Source organism: Apodemus sylvaticus, chromosome 1 (assembly GCF_947179515.1).
Source record: "Apodemus sylvaticus chromosome 1, mApoSyl1.1, whole genome shotgun sequence".
In the NCBI taxonomy this organism is placed as follows: Eukaryota; Metazoa; Chordata; class Mammalia; order Rodentia; family Muridae; genus Apodemus; species Apodemus sylvaticus.
The window spans coordinates 17,559,636-17,573,549 of NC_067472.1; the positions used below are offsets into that span (position 1 = coordinate 17,559,636).

At 38.3% G+C, this 13,914-nt stretch overlaps 1 protein-coding gene across 2 annotated transcripts in view; it reads left to right on the forward strand.

Moving 5' to 3' along the window:
* Positions 1-13,914, forward strand: part of Erlin1 (ER lipid raft associated 1) — a 35,390-nt gene that overhangs the window by 3,882 nt on the left and 17,594 nt on the right. For both annotated transcript variants that reach the window (XM_052185334.1, XM_052185342.1), the window contains 4 exons: positions 2,365-2,411; positions 3,585-3,646; positions 6,818-6,943; positions 9,760-9,833. In XM_052185334.1, coding sequence (XP_052041294.1) covers positions 2,365-2,411; positions 3,585-3,646; positions 6,818-6,943; positions 9,760-9,833 — 309 coding nt within the window. The remainder of the gene's footprint in view (positions 1-2,364; positions 2,412-3,584; positions 3,647-6,817; positions 6,944-9,759; positions 9,834-13,914) is intronic.

Consider the following 13,914-nt stretch of genomic DNA (forward strand, 5'->3'; position numbering starts at 1 on the left):
TCACTGTTTCTCTCTTAGGGTTTTTTGAGACAGGGTCCACTGTGTAGCCAAGGCTGTCCTAGCATTTGTTCTCTGGTACAGGCTAAAGCCAAACTCACAACACAGTCTCCTTAAGTCTGTGATTACACGTGTGCCAATGTAATAGTTCTCTCATATTTGGGAAAGAATTATGTATAGCAGTACATAGGACATGAAATTGAAAGTTATTGTTTAATTCCTAGTTTTTCTTGATTTGAAAGTTGATTCAGAATAATGGAAATTGCCTTAGTTTGTTTTAAAAGAAATAAAATATACTGAACTCATTTATTAGTCTTCTCCCATCACTTTATGCAGAATTATCTCTAATATTACCATCGTACTAATATGTTCAACCAATGATTGACTCCTTCCTTTGTTATGTCTCCAAGATTGGTGTCTTCCAGTTTTTGTTACTGTAGACAAGTTACTTCTTTAGCCTCCTACCTGGTTTTCTTGCCACTCACTCAGTAAGCTGAATAACATGATCAGAGGAATTAAGGAAAACACCTTTTCCTTCCAGTGCTAAAAGATCAACCCTAGGGCTTAAGCCCAGAGCTTTGAGCATACTAGGCAAGTCTTTTGTATTTTCTTTCCCCAGATTGGGCCTTGCTGCTTCCCAAGTTAGTGGAGTTTGCACTCCCCCCACCTCAGCCGCTCACATAGTTGGGATTATAGGTTTGCATGACCACTCCCAGCTCTGACAATGTTTTTGAAAGATTCATTTTATGGTTGTCCATAACATGGATTAAAGAGCGCTTAAACTGCTCAGCAAATATTCAAGGCCTTCAGCCTAATAACACTGTGTTCTTTTCCCAGAATTTACCACTCATCTGAATAGTGCCTTCTGATTTAGGCAAGCCGGTCTCTGTTGGGTGTGTACTTCTGTCCTTGCTGTGTGTATTTGAATAGGACATTACTTAGACTTGAGAGGTCCCTCTTAAGTTCTTACTCTCCTCTTCAAGATATACCTATTAATACTTAATTTCAGAGATAGTCTACGTCTTTTAGTTTTTTAATTTGTGTTATCTGTGTGTGCCTGCTTGTCTGTGTGTGTACTATATGCTCTAGTGTCTGCAGAGGCCAGAGAGGAGTGGAATCATCTGGAATGAGAGTTACAGGCAGTTGTTAGCCACTTTGTGTGGCCTAGAAACACAAATCAGGCCTTTGAAACAGTGTTGAGTACTTTTAATTGATAAACTATCTACGAGTGTTTTTAAGACTAGTATTTTATTCCTTGTAGCATAATACCTAAGAGCTCTATTTATACTGTTATGTTTGTACCTACTGATATGTCTCTTGCTAAGAATTTTATTTCCTGTGCTAGGTTGTGATGTTTAGATATCAGGGACCATATTTTGTGTCCTTAACAAGGTGTAATGTGTCTCAGAATACACTGCTAACCTATGTGAAACCTCAGGTTATGAAGAAAGGTGAGATATGGTAAACCACTTAAAACCAGATTATTGGTTCACTAGAAGGAAGAAGCAGTGGTGGCGCTGGCACTCATATTAAAGGAAACTGAACAAAACCTGTGAGAGCACTAGGTCATGAAGCAAAGCAGCCACTAGCTGTGCTGTTGAGTTCAAGGATAGCTTTGGTTCATAAAGTACTTGTGTGGGAAAATGTCATTTACCATCATTGTAAACAGTAATATCCAGGAATGAAAGTTCAGAGCATAGACCTTGGTCATAGTGTCTGCTGAAAGTGAGGTGTGTAATTTGTGATCTCAGGCCAACCCTAAACACATAAGATGCTTAAGAAAAATTTTCCAGCCTTAGTTATAAGACATGTAGTACTCAAGTCTTTCTAGATGGATAGAGAAATGGCTACCTGTTTTTACAAAAAGATTTATTTTATATATGTGAGTAAACTTTAGCTGTCTTCAGACATACCAGAAGAGGGCATCAGAACCCATTACAGATAGTTGTGAGCCACCATGTGGTTGCTGGGAATTGAACTCAGAACCTCTGGCAGAACAGTTAGTGCTCTTAACTGCTGAGCCATCTCTCCAGCCCAAGAAATGGCTAACTTAACAACTGGTCTTTGAAGGCTAAAAGCATGGCGGGCTCTCCTGTACTTACTGACAGCAGCTTTCCAGAGATCGTTCTCTGGGATCAGCAGTATGTGTTTTGTTTGTTTGTTCTTTTGTTTTGTTTGTTTTTAAGACAAGGTCTCTCTATGTAGTTTTGGAGCTCACTATGTTGACCAGACTGACCTTGAATTCACAGAGACCCACCTGTCTTTGCTCTCCAGGGTGCTGGAATACCTGGCCAGATCAGCAGGGGTTTTTTGCTTTTGTTTTGTTTTTAAAGATAGATTTTGATGAGCTATTTTTTTTCTTCCCAGACAACACTACAAACAGATGAAGTTAAAAATGTGCCTTGTGGAACAAGGTAAGCTTCCCCTTAGTGACCCATCACCCTTTACTTCTGTAGTTCTGAGGAAGTTCTTAGAGCTGTAGTCACTTGAGAAACTTTTGTTTACGCTTTGTTTTGTTTTGTTTTTGAATCAGACAGACTCTTAGTATGTGGCCCTGGCTGGCCCAAGACTTAGTACTCAGAGTATGTGGCCCTGGCTGGCCCAAGACTCAGTACTCAGACTAGGCTGGCGTCAGACTTGAAATAATCCTACTGCCTTTGCTTCCGAAACCCTAAAATTATAGGTATATGTCACCATGCCTGACTAACACACTACTATATAGACATGATAGCAACAGAAACTTCTGTACTGAGAGTTATTGTCATGAAGCTACAAGTGAGAGCATTCTATCTGATGGTATTGAAATGGAGTTTCAGAGCTAGCAGACTAATCGTATGTTAGCATTATCACACTGTGTTGCTATTTTAATTGACAGGAAAACAAAGCAGAAAGTATAGACTCTACATAGCCTTTGCCCTACTCTGATGCCTTGATTAGCTTCTCTAAGCTTAATTCCCTTAAGTCAGGGAATAAGACCTATGTTAGAATTATTGTAAGGATTAGAATTTGTCTATATGGCCCAGAACTTGCCTCTGAATTGATGTTCAATAAAAGATTAGTTAAAATCATTTCACTTCTTCTCTTTATAATGTTAAATGACATCTGAGAGTTTCTGAGTCAGTAAGTAGGTCTTTAATAGAATTTATGTTTCTAATAAAGTTCCTAATTACACTTTTGGTCTAAAGGCCTCTAATTATTGTTGTCCTAAAAAGGTTGAGGCCAAGAAAGGGAACAAGGCTGGTATATCACTAAAATATAATTACTGTATTAATTAATATTATACTTACTGTATTAAATTGTATCAAGTAAGGATGTGAAGTACGAGACAGTTTTTTAATTAATTACCTAGTTTAAATGACTTAAAGTATTGCTTTTACAAACCCACAAAGGCCCCTTTGACATCTATAGAGGGACAGATCCATTGTAAAAGGGACCAAACTCTGATGTTTTAAGCTACTTTGTCAGGTTCTCCCTATGTTTTTAAGTCAGATGATCAAGTTCTCCCTGGTCTATCTGTAACTTCTGTGTTGTAATTTATTATTTTTATTTGGCTCTGGCTTACACTTTCCATTCTTGTTTGTTTTTAGTGGTGGAGTCATGATCTATATTGACCGAATAGAAGTGGTTAATATGTTGGCTCCTTATGCAGGTAATGGTAACTATCTGCTGTGTTTCTATAATTATAACCAGGGTATTTACAACTGAGGAAGGGGAGTAAGGTACTTTTTAAAGTTTTACTCCCTTAGCGATCACTGATGACTATAAAAGAATGATCATGAAAGTATTACATTTGCAGGAAATAGAGGTACAAACAGGTCACAAGTTCTGGACAGAATTAGTTTTCGGAAACTAGTAAGCTCTTCCTCCCTGAATTTACTGTTTCTGAAAGCAAATGTTTCTAGAAAAGAAAATGGCATTGTATCCATTTTGTTGGGGAAGAATTTCTTTGTATCCTCAAGATCTATAATTGATCAATTTTCTTGCGTCACATTCATTTGTCACTTTCTAGTTGTGATTTGCCATAACTTGCAAAGCAGTCTGAAAATGTGTAGTATAAGGAAGCATTTTTTCTGTAAAAGATGATCACCTCAGAGATAAAGTGGATATGTGTTATTTTAAAAATGTTTGGCTATGGAGGGAGATGGCTCCATTTGTAAAACATTTGTTGTACAAGCGTGGGGACTGGAATTCAATCCTGAGTGTCTATGAGCTTAGTGTAGTGGTGTGTGCTTGTAATCCCAGTGCTGAGACTTAGGAAGGTCCCGAGGTGCAGAGGCCAGCCGCTCCACCCTACTAGTGAGAGGAGACCTAGGGATGACACCTGAGATTGATACTGATTTGTGGTCTTCGTGTGTGTGTGTGTGTGTGTGTGTGTGTGTGTGTGTGTGTGTGTGTGTGTAGCACATGAACACATAAGAATTTAATTGCGAATTTTGAGGATATCTGGCCTTCATCCTTGTTAAGAAGTTGGCATGCCGAATAAACCAATGCCTTGTATTTTGCAAGAGCATCAAAAATGTGAAGATGGTAACCTCTGCCTTCAAGGTGTTTTCATTGTACTTGAGAAGTCATAATAGAAAGGGGAAAACATATATTGAAATATAGGGTCATGTTAAAGTTCATATCACTGTACAGACACAGGAGAAAGATTTCAGAGCAAAGAGTTGTAAGTATATTATTGTCAGGTAGTTTTGAATGATATTTTTTGATGGTTGTTTTCCTCGTGGTTTCTCATCTACAGTCAGCCCTCTGCATCTGTGGCGTGTGCATCCACAGGTCCAACCAAGCAAGTATTAAACATTGAGGGGAAAAGCTGATTCTATACTAAACATGTGGGCTTTCCCCTCTATCATTAGTCCCCAAACTGTTCAGCATAGTAACTATTTACATGGTAACTATATTAGATACTGTATAATCACCTAAACATGGTAAAGTATACAGGAGTATGTACAGTTTATATGCAGATACTACTTAAATAGAAGAGTCTTAGGCATTTGTAGACTTTCACTATCTCCAGAGGATCAACAAGAGAGCAACAAATGACTATGTTCTATGATCATAATTCACTGGAATGGATATGATTCAAAATTGAAAAAGAGAAAAACTGATGGCTCTCTCCCTAGAGATAGAGAGGAGAGTTTTAGATCACTGGTTTATTTAGAAGATGATGAGACCATATATTTAGCAGTTATTTATCAACAAATGTTTTTATCAAGTATGACTTAGAGTTCAGTTGTATCTAATATCCTATGTAGGAAGGCCAGTGGAGCAAATGTTTGGATATGAAAACAAATGGAGAAAGCAGCATGTTTTATAGTAAGAGCACAGGTTCTGACACAGTCTGGTATGTTGCCTTTGGGGATATTTCTGCAAGGTTCTGGTTCTTAGTTTCCTCAAATAGAAAATTAGGAGGGGTGGCAGGGGTAATTAAACACCAGTGTGTATAAATTGCCTAATGTAAAGTTCCCCCTAGTAAATGTTAACTCTTTCCCTGCTATCCCAGAGTTTTTTAAAAAATAAAAGCCTTTTAAAACTGATTAAGATTTTTGTTAGCATATAAAGTAATGGATTTTATTGTGTTGTTTTCATGATCTCCCATCCCCCATGGCTCTCCTCCCATGTGCTGTGGCTCCCCCAGTTGACCCCCTCCCTCTAGATAACCCTCCCTTCTCACATGTCATGTGTATTTCATTACTCTTACCTTTCTCCCCGTCCTTTGCCTTTCATGAGCTTCTTTCTAGGTGTATGATACACACACATATGCACAATATTAATCTAGGCTATAAATATGAGAGAAAATCCATAGTGTTTTTCTTTCTGAATCTGGCTTATTTCTTTTAACACAATGTTTCCAGTTCCATCCATCATGAAAATGCCATGATTTCAATTTAATTTACAGCTACATAAAATTCCATTGTGTATATCTACTACACTTAACAATCCACAAGTCTGTTGATGGACACCTAGGCTAGATCTGTCTTCTGTGTTATGAATGGTACATCAATAAGCATGGATGTTATAGTAGAGTCCCTTAGGGGAATATACCCGAGGAGTGGCATGGCTGAGGTCTATAACAGTTAAAGATCTCTATACTGATCTCTGTAGTGTCGGTTCAGTAAAAAAACACCTTTTAAAAATTAACTATGCACATGTATTTTTTTATTTTCTATATTCTTTGTTTACATTGCAAATGCACATGTATAATTTTACATACTTTAAGTTGCATGTGTCTATATTTGCAGCAGCTTCCTTTTACTCTTGATGTTCTTCAGTTCTGTCTTTTTTTTTTTAAGATTTATTTATTATTATATGTAAGTACACTGTAGCTGTCTTCAGACACACCAGAAGAGCGCATCAGATCTCATTACAGATGGTTGTAAGCCACCATGTGGTTGCTGGGATTTGAACTCAGGACCTCTGGAAGAGCAGTCAGTGCTCTTAACCACCGAGCCAGCCCCAGTTCTGTCTTTTTTTTATCTCTTGGCTAGAGCTTTGCTTTGCAATTGCTTATGCTTTCCTGTGTCTCAGTTCATCTTCACACTGCTGCTTGAGTACACATCTGATTGATGTCCATCCCTTCCTTGGGGTTGGACACCTGTCCTTTCCTTAGCATGGAACCTGGGGTCTTCTGTTAATGCTGTGAATGCAAGGAAATAGGTTAAATCAAGCCCAGGAATGTAGGGTCTGTGAGTTGTACCTTATGTTTTTACCGTTGTGTCCATACTTTCCTCATGGATAATATACCACTTTTTCATTGCTGAATTTGAAGATAGTTGGGTCATTGTTGGGTGAAACAAACATGAATTTTATTCTCCTTTAGTTTTTGACATTGTGAGGAACTATACTGCAGACTATGACAAGACTTTAATCTTCAACAAAATTCACCATGAGCTGAACCAGTTTTGCAGTGCCCACACACTTCAAGAAGTTTACATAGAATTGTTTGGTAAGTGGTAATTTGTTTTAAATGTATAAACAGATGGTTAACAATTTAAAAATCTTATTAACTTAAGTATTGATGCTGTAATGTTAGTAAACCTTGGGACATTTGAGTATTTTGTCTGAAGTTTTAAGAGCTCAAGTATTGTTTTTTAAAGATCTATTTATTGTTATATGTAAGTACACTGTAGCTGTCTTCAGACACACCAGAAGAGAGTGTCATATCTCGTTACTGATGGTTGTGAGTTACCATGTGGTTGCTGGGATTTGAACTTAGGACCTATGGAAGAGCAGTTAGTGCTCTTAACCCCTGAGCCATCTCTCCAGCCCAAGTATTTTGTTTTTAAGGTGTATTTGTTTATTTTTTATGTATGTGAGTACACTGTAGCTCTCTTCAGAGACACCAGAAGAGGGTATCAGATCTCATTACAGATGGTTGTGAGCCACCATGTGATTGCTAGGAATTGAACTTAGGACCTCTGGAAGAGAAGTCAGTGCCCTTAACCGCTGAACCATCTCTCCAGACCTAGACCCAGATCAAGTATCTTTAAAGGTCTTTGTTTTTGTCTTGTGATGATCTTCCTCCCTCCCTCCCTCCTTCCCTCCCTCCGCTCCACTATCTTACCATATAGTCCAGACTGACCCCAGATTTACAGAGATCAGCACTGCCAAGTGCTGGGATTAAACACATGTACCACCATGACCCCACTTAAGTGATATGTTCTCACACAATTTGGTAGGAATTAGAAAATGACTATTCACATGCTATATTCTGTTTTTACTGTGCTAGCTTATTAAACATATATTTGTGAGTATGCTGGCTAGTTGTATAGTTTGACATCAGCTAGAGTCATTTGGGAAAGGGAGCATCAATAATTAAAATGCCCCATGAGATTGGCCCGTAGAGAAGCACATGGAGTCTTTTCTTACTTGATGATTGATGTAGGAGGGCATAGCTAACTGTGGTCCTGGATGCTATATAAAAGTAGGCTGAGCAAGCCCTAAGCAGTTCCCCTCTGACTTCCGCTTCCATTACTTGCCCTGCCTTGATTTCCTTCATGCTGGACTGTAAGCTGGGAGATGAAATAACCCTTTCCTCCTCAAGTTGGTTATGACCATGGCGTTTTCTCACAACAAAAGACACGGGTGTTCCTTAAGATCCACTTCCAGGCAATTTGGATTCAGGACTTGTTAGGACAGCCAGGACATGGCATGTAGTTAGTTGTATTCACAACTAAGATTATTACACACAAAGAATAAGGATAACACTCTGCAAAAGTAAAAGGTATAGTATGGATTAAAAGAGAAACTGCACGTGGTTTCTAAGACTCTTCTCATTGTGGAGTCCTAGGGTGTGCCTGGTTCCCTTGTACCATCTTGTGAGCACATGTGAAATGCTGACTGCTGGGCAAGCTCTTAGCCACTCAGCGCCTTGGAATGTCAGTGTGGGTTGATCACACAGACACCCTCTGCCTGCCAAACTTGTAGGCTCCCTAAGGAAAGAGTGTTCAGCACAAACTCCTTTGTAGACACAGGCACAGCATGGCACTTTTACCAGCTCTGTCATAGTATGAGAGTTCTCCAGATCCAAACCTCCGAGTACAGAGGGCCACAGACCCAGGCCTGCTGTTACCTCTCTTCTGTAAAAGTTTTCAGTTGAGATTATGTAAGTTCTGACCAGGGAATCACGTTTATTGCCTTTGGTGTTCATTTCTTCATGGAATTTTAGTTTATTTCTCAGTGTGAGGTATAGGAATGGTTAATCAATTTAAAGTTTACCAATTGAGGGGCGGACAAGATTGCTAAGGGAGTAAAGGTGCTTGCTATCAAGCCTGATGACCACAGTTCAGTCCCCGGACTCCATACAGAGGAAGGAGAGCCAATAACACACTGTGTAAAGAAAGTGGAATTAAACAGTCGTTTGCTTTTGATGACTGACAACCACTGCAATGCCTGACTTTTCATGTCACTAGTTGCTTTCTTTGGTAATGGTGAAACTACCCTTGAGGTGATTCATCGATGGGAGATCAAGTAAAGTGATAGCTTCTTATGGTCTAATTGATCTGTTCTTCAAAGACTTGCCTCTCTCGTTTGTTTGTATTTTTGTTTTTCAAGACAGGGTTTCTCTCTATAGGCTTGGCTGACCTGGAACTCACACTGTGGACCAGGCTGGCCTCGAACTCAGAAATCTACCTGCCTCTGCCTCCCAAGAGGTGGCATTAAAGGCATGCACCACACTGCCTGTACTTAAATTCTTTTTTAAGTTCAAGGTGATAGTAAGGTGTTAACCAATAGAAATGACATCTGGTTTTTTATGTAAAGATTAATTTGAAAAGTTATGAAAATCAATATACATAGGCTAGATGTGGTACATCTATAATCCTAGCACCTAGAAAGCTAAGGCAGGGTGACTGTAAGTTTAGATCAATCCTGAGCTATTAAAGGAATAAGGCATTAAGAAACTAAAGACTCACCTCCTTCATTTATTCAAAAAATTGCCTTAGTCAATACTTACTAATCTAGTGAAAGTGTGAGTTAAGTTATTCAATAAACATTGACCCAAAGTGAAACTGAACTTACTAGGTAAACATTTCCAGAGTAAACTTAGAATGGCTGTTTGTCATCTTTCTTTCTTAGTGTGAAATTTCTCAAAAAAATGCTTTGTATTCATCTTATGTATCCATGATATAAACTTTATCAAGTTGCTTAAGCTCTGTGACAGAGCAAGACTGGAATCAGGGTCTCTCCTGACTGGTTTTGTTTTGTTGTTAAATAAAAATAACCAAATATCATGAGATTTGTTGTTCTTGGCTTCAAAAACAGATCAAATAGATGAAAACCTGAAGCAGGCCCTGCAAAAAGATTTAAACACCATGGCCCCAGGTCTCACTATCCAGGTAAGCTATTTCCTAAGCTTTCTGGGGAAGCTTCCAGGGCTGTCATTTGAATGCTTATATGTGACTGGTTATGCAGTTCTTAACCAAATCACTGTGGTAATTTGGCTTTACCTCCATGCAGAAATGAGAAGCATGCTGAGTGATATTTTCTTGTAAAGTTTTAAGAAGATAATTTAAGCTCTTATGAGGAGAGGAACTAAGTTCATATTTCTACCAAGTATGAGTTATTTTTAAACAATAATGGTTAATAATCAATATAAAAGTATACCATGCTTTCAATAACATCATGAAAAAGGAGTTTAGATGTGAGAATTAGACAACAGTTCTAAACAAAATAGATGTCACAAGATGTTAGTTCACAGGTAATCCATTGGGCAGTAATTTCTCTAAGAGTGTTGTAAGAGTGAGAGGCAATTTCAAGAGAGCATGTCTAAAGACTTTGATCCAATTAAGATTTTGAATAAATCTGGAAATTTTCATTAAATTTTATGAAAAAAGGAGAAAAGTATTTCATGCCAGGCATTGTGTCACTCAGATGTAGCTGAAATCTCGGTAGCTACTAAGAATTCCCTTCTTCATATTACTTCGCCATTTCTCGGTTCCCAGCTATTTATTTATTATCATTAGTATTATGAACCATGAGATATTCTCCTGATGTACAAATTGTCTTTTAAAGTGACTGCACACATACACACTTATTAGCACTGCCACTGTGACATCACTAGCTTTGGACTCTGAAATATACACTGGCCTTCCCCGCGGAGATAGATAGATGGGAGTCTTCTCTTTTTTTTTTCTCTTTTTGGTTTTTTGGATTTGGTTTTTCAAGACAGGGTTTCTCTGTATAGCCCTGGCTGTCCTGGAACTCACTCTGTAGACCAGGCTGGCCTCGAACTCAGAAATCCACCTGCCTCTGCCTCCCAAGTGCTGGGATTACAAGCGTGTACCACCACAGCCCAGCGAGTCTTCTCTTTTTGACTTGCATTTCTTTGGTTGTTAATGAAGTCAAACATCTTTTGATATTTTTCAATGCTCATCTTCTACTAGTAGTTGCTTCATATCCTTTGCCCATTTTCTGGAAGATTTTTTAACTTGATATGTAGTGGTTCTGCATAAGTTCTGGATATTTCTCTTTTGCTCTCTGCTCTTCCACATTCTCTCACCTCTCTGCCCCTTGGGCTCTTCCCCCCCTCCACGTGGTTATGGCCGGCTTCCACTCCACTTCTCTTCTCTCTCCTCCCTCCCTCCCTTCCTCCCTCCCTCCCTCCCTCTCTCTCTCTCTCTCTCTCTCTCTCTCTCTCTCCCCCCCCCTCCCTCTCTCCCTTTCTCTCTACCTCTCTCTACCACTAACTCCTATCCCCTGCTCTGAATAAACTCTATTCTCTACTAAAAAAAAAAAAAAAAAGTTCTGGGATATTTTATACACAAACTGAACATTGTTGTTTCTACTACTAATTCCTTTGGCTGTTGGTAGCAAGATGGGAGATATTTCTTCCATATGAAATTTAGGCACTAATTTAAATCTGTGACACAGCAATTTCCACAATGTTAATTCTCCCTGTCCATGAGCAGGGGAGGCCCCTCCCCCTTCGTATGTTCTTTAGTTACTTTCTTTAGTGTCTAAAGTTTTTGCTTCCTTGTTAGGTCTATCCCTAATTTTGGCTTGTTTCTTTCTTCTTCTTCTTCTTCTTTTTTTTTTTTTTATCCTGTTATAAATGTTATCCCATGCCCCCTCCTCAAATTTCTTTCTTAAGTTCATTACTAGTATATAGAAAACATAATCATTCTTGGAGATCAATTTTGTATCCTGCTGCTTTGCTAAAATGTTTATAAGGCCTAAGAGTTTCAGAGAGTCTTTAAAATCTTTCAAAGTTGAGTACTTCTTTTCTTGTTGGTATCTGTTTATTAAGGATAATACACTAATAAAGGAGTCCTAACAAGAAAGTTATGATTAGGAGCACTGGGTCCCCTCGCCTCAGTGTTTTTCCTCTATTTGTTGGGTGGATGCCTCTTAGAACTGTGTTCTATTTGTTGGGTGGATGCCTCTTAGAACTGTGTTCGGTTCATTAGCCCAGTTGGTGATTAGGTGATTTGCTGTGCTTTGCTTTTCTTGTTTTGTTTTAATGTGTGTGGGTGTTTTGTCTGCATGTACGTCTACACTGTGTTTGTGCCTGGTGCCCTCAGAGGCCAGAATAGGGCGTCAGAGCCCTAGAGCAGGAGTTAGGTGAGTGTTAGCTGCTATGTGGGTGGCTTCCATCCCTGGTGGTATAACTTTTATTTCTGTCTCTTACAAAAGTGAAGAAGTTAGATTCCCTACTCACAGCAGGCTTCTTGGTCCTTTGGCTCCTACAATCTTTCTGCTCCTCTTTTGCAGTGTTAGCTGAGCCTTGGGTGTAGGAATTACTTTGTAAATGTATCCATTGGGCCTGGTCATCCCATGGTAAGTTTCTCTTTGCCCTTTGACCAATTGTAGCTCTTTGTAATTGTCTGCTGCAAAAATAAGTCTTACAGCATTTTAGTGGCTTCTTACATTATGTAAGGCTAATTTAGATAGCATTAAGAAACCATTACTTTTTTTGTTTTGTTTTGTTTTGTTTTTCGAGACAGGGTTTCTCTGTGTAGCCCTGGCTGTCCTGGAACTCATTCTGTAGACCAGGCTGGCCTTGAACTCAGAAATCCACCTGCCTCTGCCTCCCAAGTGCTGGGATTAAAGGTATGTGCCACCACTACCTAGCCTACATTAATATTCTCAAGATGGAAGTCTTTGATTCATGTGAAATTTGTTTTAGCATTAATTATGAGGTGGGACTGAATTTCTTTTCTATCCCAACTGGGTGGTGACAGTGATCTTCTGTTTTTTGGGGTCACTCTCCCCTTTTCTACTTGATCTTCTGCCAGCAGCAAAAATCTTTTGAATTTATTTGCATATTTTTATATTAAAAACATAAAAATTACTGTAGCCTTGAAATATGTCATTTTTATTATTTTTGTCTTTTTATCAGAATATTGTTTTCTTATAATACTTGGAATGCAGTTTTAGACCTTCAGGTTTGTTGGTTGTGCTCACTTAACTTTTTATTGAATTTTAAAATTTGGTAAGGTATATCATGTATGTAGCAATAGTGGCCTTTAATATTTCTGCCATTATTATTGATATTTTTAAACTATCAATTACCTAAATTAGTGTTTAATTTATAAAATATAGTTATGGGTTTACTTGATTTCACCATTTTTTGTGTCTTATATAATTTCTGATGCAGGGGGAAAATTCATATCCCAAATGAAATTTAATATATCTACCTTGTTGAATTTTCTGTCTCTAATTAAGTTTTTCATTAGTTTATTTTTAAATTAATATATTTATGTCAAAGTCTTGATTTTGTTTTTCCTCTAGACTTACTGATTTCCTGGTCTTCAGGCCATCCTAGTTAAGTTCTCTTCATAGTACTCATAATTACTTGAAATTTTCTCGTTCATTTCCTTTTTTTTATTGGTTATTTATATTTCAAATGTTGTCCCCCTTCCCTGGGGGAGCATTCTCATTTCCTTTTATTGTTTGTTTCCTGTCTCTTTAAAAATTTTAATTCCACGGGAGCAATCTCGCTTTGTTGTTCACTGCTGTATCCAGTGTCTAGAGAAAAGAGCAGTTGGTACAGGGTAGACACACCTGCTGAGTATTTCTATTGTCAAGAAGCTCTGGCTGTGACAGCCGGTCTTGATTCCTTCCCTGTCATTCTACCCATTTTTTTTTTCTGGAAAAATTATGATGGCAAAGGAGAATAATGAAAATGGTTATACTTGCTTTCTGTGCTATTCAACAGAATGAGTTGTTGTATGCTGACACTGAGTTGAAAACAGGTAAATTGATTTCATCATCTTCTTCACTATTCTTGCCACTGTGTGCACATGCATGCATGCACATGTGCACCCTTGTGTATGTGTTTATTAGTCATTGGTTTTTGATAAGTTGTCTCTTTTTCCTTAAATAATCTATGATTCAATTAACTCATGGTATCTGCTATACTGAATATGATGTCTCCCAAGATTGGCAAGCTTGTAGCGTGTTCTGCCTCAAACAGCA